Source organism: Drosophila subobscura, chromosome U (genome assembly GCF_008121235.1).
Source record: "Drosophila subobscura isolate 14011-0131.10 chromosome U, UCBerk_Dsub_1.0, whole genome shotgun sequence".
Taxonomy (NCBI): domain Eukaryota; kingdom Metazoa; phylum Arthropoda; class Insecta; order Diptera; family Drosophilidae; genus Drosophila; species Drosophila subobscura.
The window spans coordinates 18,618,112-18,637,974 of NC_048534.1; the positions used below are offsets into that span (position 1 = coordinate 18,618,112).

The 19,863-nt window shown below is 41.9% G+C and overlaps 1 protein-coding gene across 1 annotated transcript; it reads right to left on the reverse strand.

Annotated features, from left to right (window-relative positions):
- Positions 1-1,059: 1,059 nt before the first annotated feature.
- Positions 1,060-19,612, reverse strand: LOC117900425. The gene is given in 6 exon segments (XM_034810789.1): positions 1,060-4,085; positions 4,158-4,312; positions 4,380-4,544; positions 5,548-5,658; positions 5,716-5,846; positions 18,027-19,612. Coding segments are annotated over 6 exon segments (3,192 nt in total). The 5' UTR covers positions 18,230-19,612; the 3' UTR covers positions 1,060-1,658.
- Positions 19,613-19,863: the final 251 nt, after the last annotated feature.

Genomic DNA, 19,863 nt, shown 5'->3' on the forward strand with positions numbered 1-19,863 from the left:
TCATATACCATAAATATACCGAGGAAAAACCGCTACTATCGTATCAGAAAATAAAATATCGTTCCGCTAATTTAAAAATACTTCTTTTCACAGTCATCGATGGCTCAGTAAAATAACTCAATCGAGTTTGAATTCAAGCTTTTCTTTTTTGTATCATATAATTCACGTTTATTTTTTCTGAGTAATGTCTAGTACACCGATAAAGTAAATTCTTCAGCGCTCATGACGCTCATTTTAGTTTTAAACAATTATTAATATCGAATTTCAAATGTTTTGTCTGCATTTTATTGCTTTTCATGGATTTGACTTACGAATATATGTTTATATAATTGTGTAATATTTATGTGTATGTAATAATTGTTTTTTTTTCAGCTATGAAAAAAGATTATAGTATTGAAATGCATCGTATAACAGTTTTCATTATTGATTATGAGTATTTCCGTTATTATTTGTTGTTCAGTTTAATAATATAAGTAACTCGTTACAATTGGAGTGGAAATTGTTGGATACTTTTGTTGCTCCACAAAGAAATAGAATACTGCGCTGCTGCAACACATTGGATTAGTTAGTTTACGTATATCCCTAGCATTATATAACCCATACAGACTAGGCAAACAATCAAAAATGGCCGCACTATGCACTACGCACTAATCAACAAATGTTCATCAAATGCCTTAATTTAATAATTTATTTTGGGTTTTGTTTTTTAAATATTTCTTAAATATTCTCAAGCACTTTGAATACAGTTTTAAGGAGGCTTAGAAATAAATTTGATTTTCATTATTAAATTGTGTGTTACGTTTTCAACGGAATCTCAACATTGCAAGGAAGATATTTGGCTGCGTTACGTCATCTCATCGCGTCTCGTCTCATCTCTTTGTATTAATAGCATAAATAACTTTATAAACATTAAACAGTAGCTAAGTAGGGGCATACATACAATAGGCTGCTGATTATGCGCTAATTTGAACCAAAAGAATAATCAAATCAACAAAAAGAAAATCATAATTTTGTGTGTGTGTTTTTTGGTGTTTCGTTTCGTTTTATTTCTTTCGTTTCTTTCAGGGGAACTTAGCTTATAAATTCTGCTAGGAAATAATAAAAAATAAAAATTCTTTAACATATAATATCGAGATTTAAAAAGTTGATTTTAGTTTATACAAATTCTAGTAATCGTACAATCTTACGTGACTATGAAATGAATTGACTAACAAATGATGATTTAAACAAGGTACGAGAGGCCACAGCTGGGTTGGGGTTAAAGGATTGCTAAAGCCCGGAAGTCTGTCAATGAGTCAATGGAGGATATGTTGTTGGAGTTTGTCCTGTGACTTTTTGTTGGCTTGTTGCTATCCTCCCCAGCAGCTGCGACCCTTTAAATTCACATAGAAACTATAATTTATGTCTAGACTAAAACAATTCTTTCTTTCTCCTTCCCTGATGCAAATTAACACGAAAAAGGATAATAATGTACATTGGATTTACTTAATATAATAATTTAATTGTGTAAATTGATTTTGCATCAGTTTTTGGGGGCACCCCCGAATAACAACAAATTGTACAGCTGTCCACGAAATTGGTTTTTGTTTTGCACATGAATCCCTTAGTAAATGATTTGCCCTGACCTGAACGAACAGTTTTTGGAGGTAATGTATGAGTTATAAGATGATTTCGGTAGAGCTCCGCTGCAGGGGATCGCACTGGTAGGCATCTGTGGCCGGCACTGGCGAATACTTGCGCTTGGAGGAGCCACCGCCCGACGATATGGTGGTGTAGGTGCTCGTGCTGCAGCCCCCATTGCTGCCACAAATGCTGGTCACAGCGTTCACCAGCCCCGATGCTGTGCCCTGTCCCGATGCGGAATATTTGGACTGAATCGTTATGATGCTGGGCGTCAGCGTAGCCGTGGAGCTGTCATTGCTGCCAGTGGCTCCGGCGGACAGTGGCTTGCCCTGGACAGTGGCTGTGGGCGGCTTCCTGCGTACGGGCGATTCCTGCATCACGGCTGACTTGCGTATCGTCTGCTGCAGCAACGCATTCACATCGATGGCTGGCCAAGCGACCAGCGAAACACTTCGTCATAATTGGCTATCCAGCGGCGAGGAGCTGCGCTTCTGACGGCCTCGACTATGCTTTCTCGAGTGCTTGCAACCTAGAGACGGTGGTGGTGGTGGCTGTGGCGGCGGCTCTGGTGACTTCTGCTGCACCTTCTCATCCGCCTCCTTTGACTGACTTTGGAGTGGACCCACATTGGAGCAGAGGGAAAAGTATTCGGCCGACTGGCTGAGCGAGGAGGCGTCCGCATCTGTCTGTGTGCCGGGTGCACCATCGCTGCGCATCGTGTGCTCGGCCAGATCCAGCAGCGAGGATCGATGCGTGCTCAGCGGCGTGAGGGTGCTGCTGTGCGGCTCCTCGCCATCCTGGGTGGGTGTGCTCATAATGGTGTGATCGGCAGCCGTGCAGAAGCTATCCCTTTGGCCCGTTGTCTCGTCATCGTCGTCGTCGCCGTCATCGTCATCATCGCCGGCATAGACCTCCTCCTCCTGGGAGCAGGAGCCGCAGCAGCAGCTGGTAGTGTGGCACGAACAGAAGCTGGCTCGCCGGCTGACTCCTGCCTGCTGGTTGCACTGATGGCACTCCACGGCAACCGTCAGCTCGTGGGCATTCCGATCATCCTCAAGACTGCTGCAGGAGCTCGACTGTCCGCGTTCGCAGCTGCAGCTGGAGCAGCTGCTGCAACAATCCTGTCCAGCCTCCGGCATAAAGCGCTTCCTCTTAATCCGCACACACTCGTTGCGGGCGGGCGCCGAGGCAGGAGCTGCTCGTGTGGTGCTGCTGGAGCTGGCTGTGTTCACTGGTGGCTGCAGCTGTGCCTCATCTTCGGGCAGATGCTCTTGACCCATCCTTACATCATCATCATCGTCGTCGTCGTCGTCGTCACACTCGACATCATCCTCATCGTGAGAGAGTTCATCGGTCTCAATGGTCGTATTGGAGTTGAGAGACCCACGACGACGTCGCGTCTGCTCTCGCAGGGGTGCCATTATAATCGGTATGACACCCTCGCTGGCCACTTTGTAGGGGAAATTGGAGGTGGCTGTGCTGCTGTTGTTCTCCTCCTCATCATCCTCATCATCGCCTTCGGTCATGGTCGCAGCATCGATCTCAATGGCAATGGCCTGATGATGCATCACCTCCTCGCTGGAGTCCAGGGAAGACTTATTGTTGTTGTTGTTGACTGGAAGCTTGGATGATTGGTTCTCCACGCGTGCACTGTGCTTGGCCGCGGACTGTCGATGATGCGGATGATTCTGCAGCTGCTGACGATGTCGTGCCTGACGCAGCACTGCTCGTCGCTTTGTGCCGCCGCCGCCGCCTGCATAATCACTGTGATTGTGGCTGTGATTATGATTGCCATGGCGATGTCGGTGATGATGATGGTGATGATGCGCGTGATGTGGCTGACAATGGTGACTCCGATGATGCGGACGATGGCTGCTGCAGTGGCAGTGATGATGGTGCGTGGTTATGACACAACAACAGCTGCCATCCAGCTGTCCGCCTGGCACTGTGCTCGTCGTCGCTGCGGCAATGGCTGTCGTTTGTGTGGCATTGTGACGCTTCCTGGCCGCATGGCCGTGACGGCAACAGCTGCTGTGCAGACTCGGCTCGTGGCCGCCAATTACACGGACATCCTTGCCGGCATTGCCGGGTGAATGCACGATGACAACCTCCAAAGCGGCGGCCATGCTGCTGTCATCCTTGCTCTTGCCACTGCCGCCGGGACGCGGCAGCAGCTTGTTGTTGTTGTGATACTGGAAGGCACGATTGTCGTGACACTGGCCAAAGTCGAGCACCTTGAAGTGCTCATCGTCGGCACGGGCGGTGAGTAGATGATCGTCGCCGCTGCTGCTGAGCGTGACGGGCAGGGAGAGCTGGTGCTCCTCCGAATGGGATATGTGCAGATCGTGGTGCTGTGGTTGTTCTTCGGGGGCAAACTGCTAATCGCCGCGTCGCAAGTCGCGCGGCTTGGAATTCTTGCGATAGAACCAGACCTGTGACAATATGGCTATATCCAAGCTGACCTGCACAGAACACAACGAAAAAATGCATTATAGATGGAAGCTAGAACAAAGAATCTTTCGTTTACGACTTACCTGCAGCATGCCACAGATCCAGAATTGCGATGGTGCTTTCCTAACAATAAAGTAACCAGTCTTAAACATATCACCGAGCGTCCACATGATCACCATGTGTATGCTCATTCCATATGTTGATTTATTCTTAAAGTTGCGCAGAAATTGCGGCGCTCCTACACAGCAAGAGAAGCCAATTAGCACAACGATTCAGAGTGGGAGGTCTTATGTCTGTGATCTTACCCAACATGGCCTCTGTGAAGACGGCCACAAAGCCCATGGACTCCATGAACCAGTGCACGGAGAGCATTAGAATTGTTATGACGGCGCCCACGGCCCACACGACTAGCATAAAGTCCAGATACGATTGAAAGTCTGTCCAATTCCAGAAGAATTTCAAATCGAAATCTGAAATTGAGCAAATGAAAGGTGTTATACATCAAGTTGCACTGAAACTGTTATACCGCATATAATTCAAAGATAACAATACTACTGTCCAGTCTACGAATTCAAACCCATTTGAAACTGTTATACCAACTGTTATACGTCTTAAAAATCTTGCTGAATTGCATAGAGTATGTTGTAGGAGTTAAGAAGACATTTTAGAGGTTTTATACACTGTTATACTACTGTTATACTTCACTCAAACAAGCCTAAAAGCCACAATCGAATCCTAACATGGCTCTACAGCACCGCAAACATACAACTCATAGCTGTTGCACATTTGTCTGTATTTCCTTTTATACAGATTGATTTTTAATGGAAAAGGTCATGACCCAAACCACAGTTTACAGCTCTATAAATCGCTCAATGTCAGACGATGGACAGCTGCGCTCCGTTGCCGCTGCTGTGGGATGGCAACAATTCCAGTTGGAAATCAATTTTCATTATCTTTGCCTGCTTTTAGGCGCTGGCACAATCAACGATAGCGCACAACAGACGGAACGGAACGTCCAACAGAACAACAAAAGAAAGAGAAGCCCAAGGCGTGCCAATATAATTAGCTCGTGTCCATAGATGTATGTATGTAGTGTGGGTGGTTGGGTGGTGCTGTGTGGCTTGTCCATTGATCAATTTACGCCCCAGAACCACAGTCCTTCCCCTTTTAACCCAGTTTTCTTGGTCTTATTTTCTATTTACAGATAAGAGGAGCGAGTAATGAAGAAGCGAAATCGTAAAGTAAAAGGCTCATAAAGATAAATTATGATAAAAATAGACACAAGGTTGGGCTCCTTCTGCAGTTTCTTTCCTTCAGTTGGCAATGGTAATGGTAATGGCATTTCCAAAGGCAACTCTGCTGAGCTGACCCGACCCCCTCGGGTGACACCATCATTTGGGACGGCCGGAAATTGCCGTCAATTGTGTGAAAGAAAAAAACTTTTCAATGAGCAACGCTGTGGACTCGACTCACCGTTCAAATAATGCCTGGAACGGGCACGCTTGAGGCCGGCGCCCGCACTGGTCGATGCACTGACGCTGGCATCCGCATCTGTCATCACTTTGGGCAAATGCAGTTCATCACCTGCAAAGGGGGGAGAGGCTCAGAAACGGTTATGGGTTGGACTTGTGGGGTACCCACCTCGCAGTGAATGCTCTCGGTTATTGGCACCGACGCGCTTCACCTTCACGCACAGATGGATCATTAGGAACATGGTGACATTCATGACAACGCTCTGCACCAGCAGTGGAAGCTCGTAGCGGCTGGAGAACCTGTAAAATAGTAAAAACAAAATGCCAAAGGTTAATATGGTATGCCACAGCATTATAATTGGCATTGATTGCACTCTAGTGCATGGGGGAAAAAGTTGTATAATAGTGAGAATATAAATAGATTGTTAATGCTTTGCATCTGCTGGGAAGTTCATGTTCAGCCTCTTAAACCTCACAAACTCAACAGCCAGAAACCTTTCTAAATGAACGCCAAAAAAGAAAGAACCAGACAATCAAAAAACAAAATGCATGTCGTGTGCTCAGTATTTTCTGCTGTTATTGAACCCCAAACCATGCCGCACAGTGCCTATTTAAGTACCAAGTGACAGGTGCTCTGGGGACCAAGGCACGACCCACACAAGTGATTGATGTAGCCAGAAACCAGAGCAACATAATCTACTCACGAACACACATCGATTATAAGTTCTAAGAGAACATTAAAGTTTATATTTAACGCAGCAGAGTGGTGGTGGTGGGTGTTGGGCGGACCATTTGTGTCAAGCGACTCTGTCATAAATCTGACAGATGCCAAGTGCTTGCAAAAAGGGACCAGAGTGCGGACTTAAGAGCGCCAAAGCTACCCAATCTGCAAAACGAAACAGAAAAAAAGGGAAAGCGTGTTGAGCATTTGGCAAAGGACCAAACAAACAAAAGCAAAGTAAAGTAAAGCTCGCGTGGAAGCCTACAGATTTGTTGGGATTTGTTTGGTTTGACCAGAGAGACCAGAAAAGTTATTAAAAGTAAATGCGACAATTTGTTGGATTTGTGTGAAAGCAGCCACAGCTGTCGCTGTCGCTTTCGTTGTCTCCATCACTGTCACTGGCAATCGCATCCAGCAGATAGCATACATTTCCGCGTTGTTTCCGATTGCCAGATAGCAAACGGACAGACAGACGGACGGACAACATTCCATGGTTGGTCGGGTGGGCGTCCATGTTTACGCCTTTGGCATTTCGTTTGGCATGGAAATTGAATTACAAGCTGTGCCACAGTCAAAGCCAAAGCCATTCAAATTCCATGAAGCTACAACTGAATCATCATCGTCACATTTTGTGTCTTTAAATGACATGCAAAATGATTAAATTGGGTTTTGCAATTGAATAAGCATCAAAGCATGACTAAAGCTGAATATTTTGCAGTAGATTAGAGCCATTTTCACACATTAGTTGTCAGTCCCGGCTCTGGATTAAATAAGTTTTAATTGCAAAAATAATTTGTTTTTAATCAGCTTACAAATGGTCGAACGAAAGAGTTTTCTATGCTAATATTTATGGATTTTTTATGTTCCATGGACAGGGTTTGTCCTTCCTCCACAGTTCTTAGGCTTAAGAGTTCAAATGCGTAGCCAAAAAGTAGCTAAAGATTCTTTTTTTTTGCGCTATAACTATTTTTTCCATGGCAATTTCCTGCACATATTAAAGATCCAAATTTATATTTGATACTAAAAGAATTACGATTGCACGTAAAAAAACTTTTAAACGTTTATAAATGTACAAAATAGCTGAAATTGCTTTCTTTCGCGCGAGGGTAGAGCGAGGACATAACATTTAGCACAAAAAAAAACGTCATAAATTCTGAGCATAATTATGGAAAATTCTCTGCAAGACTTTCAAATTGCAGCACACTCTCTTTCTCTTTTGTGTGTGTGTTTGGTTGTGTTTGTATAATAACTGCAATTTGCTGCAATGTTAACATTCTCTATGCAAACATTTCAATTTGTAGTACAAGTCGCTCGGCACTTGACTTTCAGCTGCAGCTCCATGGGCCATGGCGTACATCACCCACAAACCCACCACAGCCCACTACCCACCACACACCCCATCCACCAACACTCGACTCTGCATGAATTGGGGGTGGGGGAATTGTTTGGCTTTTGCCTTTTAAATTGGCAACCACGCTCCCCTCCCCCTCTCTAAACATTTTGCACGCTTCAACGTGTAAAATATGTCGTAAAAAATCGATAAAATTGTATACGTGCAGAGAGTGCCCCGGTGCAAAATAATGCAAACAATTTCCCACCTCGTACACCCCGCCCTGCCCTGCCCTGCCGTGCTCGCACTTTTCTTCCCACACCTGGAGGCGGGCGGGCATTCAGGCTCATTTTCAATGGCAATTTGTTCAAATAGCAGCAACGATTTAACTAAATAGAAGAAAAGTGGAGGGCTTTTCCCACAAAATGTCACTTTAGCTTGATGAAAGTTTTATTGATAGAATTAGGCTCTGGGCACAAGCAATTTGTTAACATTTCTTGGCCCTCTACCCGCCCTTGCGTGTGTTTGTGTCTCTGGTAGACACAATTAAAATTTTGTGTCGCCTTCAACACAATGTTTAACCAAGTGTAAGTGTGTGTCGGGTGGGGGGTGTGTGTCGGGTGGGGGGCTCTGTGTCCGGGTGGAAGTGCAGAGGTGCGTACACAGGTTTCTCCACTTGGTTGAAACATGTGTGTGGTGTGTGAATGCCATGTGTGTGTGCTGGCCAAGGTTAACACATTTTTGCGCTCAACACAAATTTCATTTTGGATTTTAACTGCCGCCAAGGCTCGTCGTAAGTACACTCTCCTACAGCCCTCTCTGTGGACACAAGTTCGCCTCTACCTCCACCTCTCCTCAACGCTGTTTCACTCGCTCAAGTGCTCGTACGATAAGTTCTGTACTCAAGTCCTGTGTGTACCTCTGTGCCGCCTATTTCGGAACTACGCGGCAGAGTCTCTTCCACATAGTATATTTCTGTCTGTTTGTAGTCCTCGTGTGTGGCTTGGTGTGCATCGAGAATTGGGTAAACAAGTCGCTTGATGAGCTGCCGCCTGTAAGTAACCGTCATAAAGGAAACACAGCCATAGCATAATTTCCCATTGCCCATTGAGGAGCCCACAGAGACTGAATGAATGAGTAAAATGGACTGCTCAACCGAATGCTGATGATGGGGCGGGCCACCGTAAACCATAAACTGGGTCGATCTAGATGGATTTTGTTGTTCTCGGCTGTCGCTAAGCCGCTCGAGTGACCTTCCACAGGATAAAACGATGCCGATGGCTGGGGGGGCTGACAATCGCCAATGAACTGTGAATCGAAACTGTGTTAAGTTCTAGCACGGATTTTGGCTTAAATTAGCGCTTACTTTTGTGCTATAAGAAGCAGAAGAAGAAGTGGTGGCGACACTTTTAATCGATAAGCAAACTGTTATACGGTACTATATGTGGTACAGCTTCCTTCTGCTCAAGAAAAACAACAGTTTGTCATACAAAATCTGTTATGAAACTACTCCTAAAGTAATCTAAAATGTTATACATTTTTATATGTACAGTACAATGATGCATACATAAACTTTTATGTACATAAGTATGAACATTTAGAAGCTAAATGATCTGCAATAAATCGTAATCTTATCGTTTAATCAACGCAAATTAACTGTGATACGCAGCTGGTACTAAAGAGATATTGACATAGTTAGGCAAACTGTTATACAGAAAGCATATTTTGTCATACGTATTCAACAAAAGTGAACATAAAAACTGTTATACACGCATGCATGCATACAACTGTTATACATTATTTTATACATTAAACATATCAATGCCTGTATCCAATTGAGCTTACAAACTGTTATACTAAAACTGTTATACACACAACTGTTATACTCCAAACAACAAAGAAGCCACCTCAGCATAATAATAACATAAACATTTTATTGCATCATTTGATTTGCTCAATGAAAATTAATAAGACAAGAACGGCACCCACCCACCACACACCCACATGGCGCTAAGCCCATAAAAACCAAACCAAAAAGCAAACAATAGACAGTAGACCGACCCCCCCTCTATAAATGCGTGGCGTGGCAACAACAGAGCAACACCATGAATGTGTGAGTGTGGAGGGAGACACTTCAATCTAGTACGCCTCCAGAAAAAAGAGAGAAGAACCCCAGCGAGCCAGCAGCGATAGCGGAAGAGAGCAAACAAAGTCATTTAAGAGTAGCAACAAAAAAAGAGGAAAATTAAGGGGTGCCGCCCCCAACACACAATTGTGGCACAAATATACACATAGAGGGGAAGGGAACGGAAAACAATTCCATACAAAATTTGCATATGAGCAGGAAATTCGTTACCAACTCTTGATGCTAGGATATGAGAACGTGTAATATCGGAATATTTATGCACATGCAGATAGAAAGGAATTCGGAAAGAGTTTCTCCAAGATTAAGTTGGTCGTTTCCTGATTTGAATTTCCGTTCCATTTCGTTTCGATTCGCTTAGCAGACCTACCGCAATGCCATACAAAGTAGGTTGGAAGTTTAGGCAATTCCACTCCTCTCCTCTCAAGCTTATCAAAGGCAATTTCAAGTCATGCCGCGCTCCTTTTAAAGGCTAACCGAAATATGTACGCTCAAATATGTATGTATATGTATACATATGTCTACATATGTACAGTTATGTATCATTGCCATTGCGGTGGACACAGCTGTTATACAAACGCGTTGGGGCACGCAAGCATGATAATGCGCTTTGAACTTTTTATTGAGAGTTTTTCTTCCATTGGAGGAGGAATTGTTGTTGTAGATTGAACGCTTTTCAAAGTCAAGTTTTTGTGCGGTAAAAAGTAATCACAGTTGGTGGGTATTGAGGCGAGGGACAAACTGTTCAAGGAAAGTACCATAACTTGTCTGCCATGCCATGCATTTTTGGACTTTGTCGGAGATTTTTAAGGGGTAAGATTAAAGCTGTGTTAATAGTTTAACCCTGGAACTGGTGGATGTGTTTTTATAGGCGTTAATCAAGGCAATGAAGGCAATAAAACAATAAGCAATAAAAATTGACTCTTTTCTACAAACTTTTACTAGAGTTTTTCTGCTAAAACTAGAAAACTAATCGGAAACTGGTATACGCATATCAATTACATACAAAGTTTTTCTATACAACCAAGTAACACAGTTATACAAACTGTTTGGAATCGAAAAGTTTATTATTCTCTTTTAAATATTTTTTTAAACATTTTCGTTGATGTTCCTCTAACTATTTTTCCTTTGGCTCTATTCCCAGTTGTCTTTTTCCATTTTCTCTCCTCCACACATCTTATGAGCTCATCCAAATCTAAGGCCTACAAAACTCTCTATTTAATTGAGGCAATTATCAGTTTCCGTTTGCCTCTGGCTGTACGAGTGACTGATGTGTGACCCTTGGGGTTATCTTCGACATTACACACTCGTAGATGGTTTTTTTTGTCGAGCAGCAGCCATTATAGGCGAGTATTACTTGCGGACAGCTCTCGTTGTGTGCCTTAAGCCGATTGGCATTATCTCAATCGCCTGTCGTTGGAGGCCAAGCAAAGTTTTTGTCCCGCTTACTGATAGCACCCCGAGAGGGCCAGGGTGCGGCCCTCGGTCGTTGGAGGTCAATTTGAAGCTCACTTCTTATCTCCCACTCCTACCAGCACTCTCCCAAGATTTTTGCGTAATTAAAAATGAAAAGCCAGGGGGAAAAAAAACACAGCAAGGGAAACCTAGCTTCACGCCACGTTTCGTGCTGTGTGGGACAATCCCCTAAAAATTGTGTCACAGGTGTGGGAAGGACAGCAAACAAATTAAATTCCAGCACAAAAACCACTCTGCAATTTTAATCTGCCGCTTTTTGTGTGTGTTTCTTATAGCCCGAGACAATTGAATTTTAATGCCAAACCAAATCCAGGCAGCTTCGTGAGCGACCCCCTTCGACATTTTACCCATGACCCGACACGACCCGACCCATTGTGGCATTGCTCTTCTGTGGCGATTACTTGGCTTTGCGTTTAACGATTTTAATGTCTTAGCAGATTTTCCATTGCAGAAAACAATAACCAGAAAACAACGAAACTAAACGAAAAGTCTAAACAGAGCAAAAGCAAAGCAAATGCCGTCAATCCATCCATCGACACTGAGGTGCGCAGTGTTTACGGCCAGGTCTGTTGGTCTGTTGGTCTGAATGGACAATCACTGTGCCATGTGGCTTCTTTGCATGCGAAATGTGTACATTGGACGTTGACGTTGAACGTGAACTGACGCAAATGTTTGCACAAAGACAACAGGCAAAGATTTCAATTTCTCAATTAGAATAGATTTTTGTGCCACAAACTGCTGTCGACTGAGAGAGATTATCATCTTTGTGTGCGTGGAGAATATGAAATTTCATCTCAGAGTGAGAGTTTGCTGGAAGCATCTACTTAGAAACAGTGTTTAGCATAGACAGAGAAAATTCATTGATTTTTATTAAGGTTGGGAATGAAATGTTGCTTTGATGACACAATCAGGCTTCGGTTTCCAATGGTTTATTTAATGGAATAGTTTGGAAAGCAGCATAAAATATTTTAGAGCAGCAAAACCATAATAAATCTTTCACTGCATAAATCGTATAAATCTTCAACTTTAATCCTAATTAATTTTGCAAGGCAAGGAAACAATTCAAACAACATTCAAACCGCTCCATCGACACAGTCAAGTGCAACGTCGGAACAGAAAGAAATATAATATATAAAAAAGCGGAAAACCAGAACCCCCATCAGCTGGAACCGGTTCCACTAAATGTCTAAACAGCTAATTTACATGCGATGCGAAAATAAGCAACAAACAGCAACAAACAACATCATCATCAGAGAGACCAAAAACCGTAAACATTTATGGGCCATACACACAAGGTCGGTCGGGCCTGTTGGTCAGCAAAAATGTTCAAGAGGAATACTCCCGACCACCGACAAAAAGAAAACACTTAATTGGAATAAGCCTCAAACCCCCCACACACACCCAAGAGACAGCCTTGACCTTCAACCAAAAAGAATGACAAACAAAGTTGTTGGCTTCTGGAAATGGAATTTCACTTCTGTCGTTCCGGTAAGTGTACGCTTTAATAATAGATAAATCCCGCATGAAAAGTGGGCCAAAGTTTATATAAATAAAATTGTCAATGAAAGCAGGGAATTTCAGATAAGATTGGAAGCCCCCCAAAAAACGTAACGAAATGCATGAGACAATCAAAGATATTCCAATCATATCATATCATATCGGGTGTCTATTAAAACTCTATTATATTTGCAGACCTATCACTGTATTATGTACGATTTGAGTCTCTTTCTTTTGTATGTTGATAAGTTTTTACGTAAATAAATTAATTGACTTTGGAGTAGACAACGTCTAAGCTATACAGACTGTCGCGACTTGTGGGTTATCTGCCACACACTCTCTCAATTGTGCAGCCGATAAGAGGAAGCTCTCTTCCACGAACACAAACACCATAAAGTGGAATGAGAATAAGGTGGCGATATCAGCAACTAGATTGCATGGGGAAGTGTCATTACACTGATATGGAGACGGGCAGTGCAAAAGACCCTACAATAACCACAATATGTGTATGTACACACACATAAAAGAATTATCATTAAAGGAAATACATAACAACACTCGTACTCTATCCATTTCTAAATAATTAACTAAAAACAATCATGTGTTTCTTTAACAAAAATATTTCACAGATTTGATTAGAAGTTTGAGTGCTGAGAAGTGTGTGCCAAAGTGCGTTGTGTAATGATTAAGGAAGGAATACTTGAGCTAAAGATTCGTCAGATCTTATAAATAAGAAATGAAAACAGCGTTGGGCATATTCGGGAGCATTCTGTTTGGCAGCATTCGCTTGAGCGACTCGAGACATACCCAAAGATTCCATAATATGTATACATATTACAGAACACATTCAATATGTGAGAGAAACAATTATTTTAAAATATTTTGTGTTAAGGTTATGCTCGATAGCCAGCGGCTTTCTTCAAGGATGAATGCGGAAGAGGAATGTTTCACACATGCGAACAGAAATTCACTCGAATTCATGCCAGTTCCCTTTCCAATTGATTAATATTAGATGGAAGTTGCTTAAGTGTAAAGTTAGGTAATGTTTTAACCATCGTTGCTCCTCCAATAATCCATTAATTTCGCCTAAATGCTTTCTACCATTTTTAATCTTACAGATTTATCCTCTCTGAATATTTGAACAACCCTCAGATGCACTCTAATGTCATAAATAAAACAAAACTTTGCTAATTATAACTTGTGAAAACAACAGCGTTTTTCCCACAAACTCGAAGACTCAAGAATCCCATTAGGGAAGCCCCGGCTGCTACTAGGCTATTACGTTGCTTTCTACTGAATGATTGCATCAACTTTTGTTGGGCCTGAAAATATTGGGTTCAATGAACCGACGCAAAGTTCTCTTAACCCTTCACTTTGTTTGCAAAAGCGAAAATGAAGTTGTAAATTAAAATGTTGGCAAAATAAGAAAATATTTAATATGCTTGGCACACAGTTTTGTAACTTAACGAGCACTCGTACAAATTTTAATGGCAGTCAACGGGTGAGTGCTTTAATTTTTGCGGATAATTTGTTAAGTGCGAAGTGGCAGTGGGACTCTGTCTCTGTGTCTCTCCCCCTTGCACCGCTGGCAAATTGTGTAAATATTTGAGCAAATGTTGTAATGAAAAGTAACAAATATAGAAATGACTGGCACTCCAAACAGATACATATATGTGTGTATGAATATCTATACCTACTATATGCACATATTCCATATTCGTACGTGTAAATTATAATTCTGTTTTCTGTATTGTTTCTGTCACGGCCCACTGACCGGACAGCACCAGCCTGATCCAACGCGGATTGAGTCATGCGTTTTTTGGGAACCTTTTTGGAAATCTGATTCCGCTGGTGTTGAATGTTGAATGTGGGCAAATATTTATTTAGCCAAAGTATAGTATATACGGGTACATAAACGTTATGAATGGGTCAGCATTTGTGGTGGTGTGACAAGAAACCAGAGAAAACGCCTACTTCTTGCGTAGTTTTATGATTAACTCTCTCTATGTGAAAATTCTGGGTGTAAAGTATAAACAAAGTCTACTCATGCTTCAAATGCTTTAAAAGTAATTTAGAGTCCTAAAAGAAACCCTTACCAACACTGTTTCTAGTATTGTTTAACACTGATAGTTGTAGAAGTTCATAGATTCAAATATTTTATGCAATATTAATTGTTTGTCCATTTAAATGGAAAAAATAAACATGCCAAAAGTTTGAAATAGTAAAAATGACAGCTGATGCAATTCCCAACACTAGTTGATAAGACACTTTAGTTATTTTGTGAATAATCCAATCAAAGTTAAGAGCAAAGCTATCTTCATTTAGCACTTGAGACATTCAAGTGATGCTAACTCTTCCGTTCTACGAATCTTATCTGAAGGGTATGCAGGAATTCACTGTTCAACGAATAAATGTTCCCATATATTCCCTCACACTATGTTTTCCAGCACTCTAAATGATAAATAAGTGTTTATAAGTATTCAGGCAATGAGCTCATCTATCAGAATGTTGAAATGTTAGATTCCACCGAATTATTGATGGATAAAACATATGGAACCACAGCAATGTTCGATGTTAAATATGCAAAAAAGACAACAAAAGGCAGAAAACAAATGACAAATTTTTGTATGTGTCATAGCTCTTACGTTTATCTGAGAATCACTTTGTTCCTATCTGAATCTTGTGCCTGTAAATGTATCTGTTGCTGGGTAGGCATTCTCCCACTGGCCTAACCTCGTATTTATAATTTATACATATTTTTTACACATTTAATAATTAATTGCAATTGCTATTCGAGGCGAATAGTCGGTCAGACATTCAGGCAATTTGTTCTAGCTGAAAATAGTTAAATTGCTTCGTGTTTTTGTTTGTATTTTCATTAAACTGCCAGTTAAATTTTTAGCAGCCCGAGGCATAATCTATCTGTCTGTCTGTGTGGGTGGAAAAATTAATGATAATTATTTCGTGTCAGCAAGTAAACAATAGGGAAAAATGAAGGAAATGCTTAATTGCTGAAAGCACTTCCCCCATATACTCATGCGAGTCGTAGTACCGAGTATCTAGTCTTCTACACAATTATTCTTGAATGGAAGGTTGCTTTAAAAAGTTACTTGAATTGGCCCCCACGATATCCATCGAAACGCCCCCACTCCCATCATGGAAAGCCAGAGAAATTCATGTCGCTCGGGGCGGCTAATGCAATCGCGTGACAAAAAAAAACACCACCCTCCCGGCAACGTATCCTACATAAATATATACATATATTATATACATATATTATATACATATGTATGTATATAGTATTCCCCATATAAATGTCTCACTCTATATATAAAACGATTAAAAGCGCAGTATCTGTGGGCTGTGGGCTCGAATCGGGGATACCCTGTGCACATCATTTATAAAGCTGTTTATCTGAGTGCTATCTTTTTCATATTCTGGTAATTTTCGGTAAGAATTAAGGACAATATATTTCCAGAAGTGAGGGTCACTGTCTCAGCAGTGGATTTCAATATATTTATTCATATTCTGACTGTAAACCTTATCCGATATGGATGATCTTTTGGTAGATAGGAGGACAGTTAGCACATCTATAAATCCACCAAATTTCTACTTTACATCTTTATAAATAAGGGTACCACAACATTGTCTCGACATGGACATGGATAGATAGACATTACATAGTCGGAAACTCAGCGTTCTGCTCTCTATACATGCAACACACATAAACCCCCCCTCAGCTATTACAGGGTACAAATATGTACACAATAAACGCAAGTACAGCACACATTGTTCGCTTCGCCTTTGGTGGCATTGGGTGCGTTGCAGAATGTCGAACAGCTGATCCATTTGAAGTACTTGCCGGGGGCAACAGTTTTCCAGCTAAATAATTAATTTATTGATTGCCACAAGAGGCACAGTGCACAGAGGCAGACAAATTGACGTCGTCGACGTGGCGGCAGTCTACGACGAAGGAGACACCAGTTGCTTGTACAATACATTTTTTACTTTTCTTTTCAATAATTTATAGATTGTTGTGTCGTGAGTGACGTGAGGAAGTGGCCAGAGGCAGGCCAGAGACAACTACGACTCATAATTGATGCGGTTTTACCTCCCCAAAGGGGAAGGTAGAAACAGAAGCAGCCACAGATACAGCAAAAGCAACACAAATCACAGATCAGCTAAGCAAAAGTGGTTGACCCTGGGACACAGTCGAAGGCACGCACCTGATAGCCTTAGAAAAACGTGAAATCGAGTGCAGGCACCCAGCAATTTAACAACATTTGCATAATGAAAAGTCTTAAAAACGTATGTGAGTATATTCAATCAACAATTTAAAGTATTTAATTATTATTCTTTCACCCAAAAAGCAGTTTTAACTGGCTTCCATTGGGGCATCTTTTGTGGCATTGCGACATTTGGAATTTCGCATTTTGCACACTTATTCAAATTGAATTAACAATTTGTGTTATTAATTTTGATTTATTTATTTCTTGCTTTTGTGTGTATCCCAGCGATGAATCAACTCTTATAGAACATTAAGGCGAGTATTTGCATTGTTGGGGTATTTCCCTTTGGTGTTTTGCTCAGAGAAGATGTGGGGGTCGATCAGAAAATGGAATATAAATTTCGATTATTTCTGAATTATTTCGTGTTCTTTTTGCAAGTAATTTAAATCATAATTCCCCACCCTATGCCATTCGATTTGGTTATAAAGATATTGTGGCGTTATAGCTACAGCCACAAATCATTAGCTTTTCCCAACACACCATTCGAAATCATTTTACCCAACCAATCATCATGAGCGAGCTGTCAAATGGTCGAATGAAATTGTAATAAAACTAAGCAAAATTATACCTAATCGATTTGGTATTATGCGGGGAGAGGGAGTATTATAAAGCACTCGAATGCCGTATCATAGCGCAGACTCAATAAAGATAAATGGTTGGTGTCCGAAAGCCTTGGACAATGTTGAAACAATCTATGGGTCTATGAAATCGACCAGAAATCATGACACAGCCAGATATAGTAGGGCTCTGCGAGGTGCTCTGGTCTGGCTATAAAATGTCAGTTATGGAACCAACACCATGAGAGCATTCCAGACGATAAGCGAAGCGTTTTGTATTGCTCCCGCCCGAGATAAGACGCCACAGATATGGGTGGAGATTAGTCATACAGGCAGCCTCGTATGAGAGTTTAGTTGTACTGGAGGAAAGGCTGTGAAGAGCACAGAAAAGTAGGTGCAGATATCCTCAGAAAAATCTGCTGTACCTGCAATAGGGGGAACTCTCTGTCCTTTGATTTGACACTCACCAAAATAATATTCTCAGAGTATTGGCTATCAGCAGGGCCAGGCAGACGTACAATGAGAAGCCCTCCGCATCCTGTGTCTTCTTGATCTCGATGTACTGCGGCACATAGGGTATAACACCGCCAATGACCATCGCTGAGGCGGCGGCCCAGCCCACCACATGGCCGACCGTCAGGCCCATCTCATCGCTGATTATCCAATCCATATTTTAATTGATTTTACTTAAAATGTAGTTGGATCTCTTTCTATTTTACTTAGAATTTAGTTGTTGTTTTTATTTGTTTGTGTTTTTTTGACGGATATGTTTTTTTTCTCTTTTTTGTGGTCGAGTTGTTTTGGTGTTTGGTATTATGTTGACTAGTGTTGGTTTTTATATTTGTTGCTTAAAAGCCGGCCTCTGGAAGTAGTCGTTTTTGCTTGAAGGGATGCTGTTGTACGCATTATAATGCTGTCGGCAGGTTATCCTCGAAGGAAGAAAAGAGATAACACTATAGTGGTTTCGGCAGGCAGAGGTGGATCCTCGTAGGAAGGAAAGAGAGGAAGTCAGTAGTGCCTTCTGCAGGAGGTCGTCGAAGAAGGGACAGAGATGGGACACAGAGAGAGGCTGCAGCCCCTCTATTGTTTTTGCTTTGCTGCGTTGATGTTGTTCCTCTGTTGTTTCTCTCAATTTCACTTTGATCTTCTGCTGCGCTGCTCTCACTCACACACGAAGACGAACACGCACGCACACACATGGACTGTTTACAGGTACGCGGACGGAGCACAGCTGTCTTTGCTTTCTTTCGACTCGACAGATATTTCTTTGCTTTGCCTCTCTCCTCTCTCGATCTCACTCGCTCTCTGTGTGTCACTACTTTTCTTTTGTATTTTTGCAGTTTTGTTTTTCTTTTGCTTTCCTTTCCGCGTTTTTGTATTGAATTTTCCCGAAACGAACGCCTCCGCTTCGCACGTTCCTCCTCAAGAGTTTTTTTTTTGTTTTTGTGAGTTGTCAGCAATTTTCCTGCGCACACTTTTCACTAGACAGGCAAAACGGGGGGCCTATCAGCAGAAATCGCTCCATTTCCATGACATCTTTCGGCTATCGCATACCCTTCAATCCAGCAGATTTATGTTGCTTTCTCTTTCCCTTTCGCTTGATTGCATTTCCCGGGTTAATTCAATTAAGTTAAATCTTGTGGCTGCGGCTGCGGCTGCGGCTGTTGTTTGTCGATCCGGGAAACTATTAAAAGTTTTAGTTTTGCTGCACGGCCCACGTAGAATTGTTGTCTTGTCGCATGTTCGCCTTTGCCACCTCCACCGGGCCACAACTATTTCCGCTCGATTATATGTTTTCCTTTATTTCGCCTCTTTTCAGCTTTTTCTGCATTTGCTGCTTTCCACCATCCGCGAACACAAACCGAGTCTTTATTCGTGAATTTTCTCAAACTCCGCTTTAGTTTAACAATCAATTGCCTTCATTTTTCGCGGCGGCCCGATCCGTGGAATCCGTGTTGGCCCTTTTCTTGTCAACACAATTATGCACGAAACACACAGATTATATTTAAACAAATCTTAGAGCGACGCGGATTTTGCCACCGCTGGCACGAAAATTGGAAATTGAATGAATGAATGATTGAATGAATGAATAAACAAAATCCCATTGTGAATTGGTATTTTGTCTATTGTGAATTGGCAATTTATAAGGGGTTCTCTATCCAGTGTTGCCAACTCTTTTTGTCATAAAAAAGCTAAACTTTCCTTTGAAAAAAGCTAGGAATAGCCAGACAATTTTGATGACAGCCAAAAAAAGCTGGAGTATTGAAACAGTATTTTGTTCGTTTTTGCAAAAGCAGATGACGA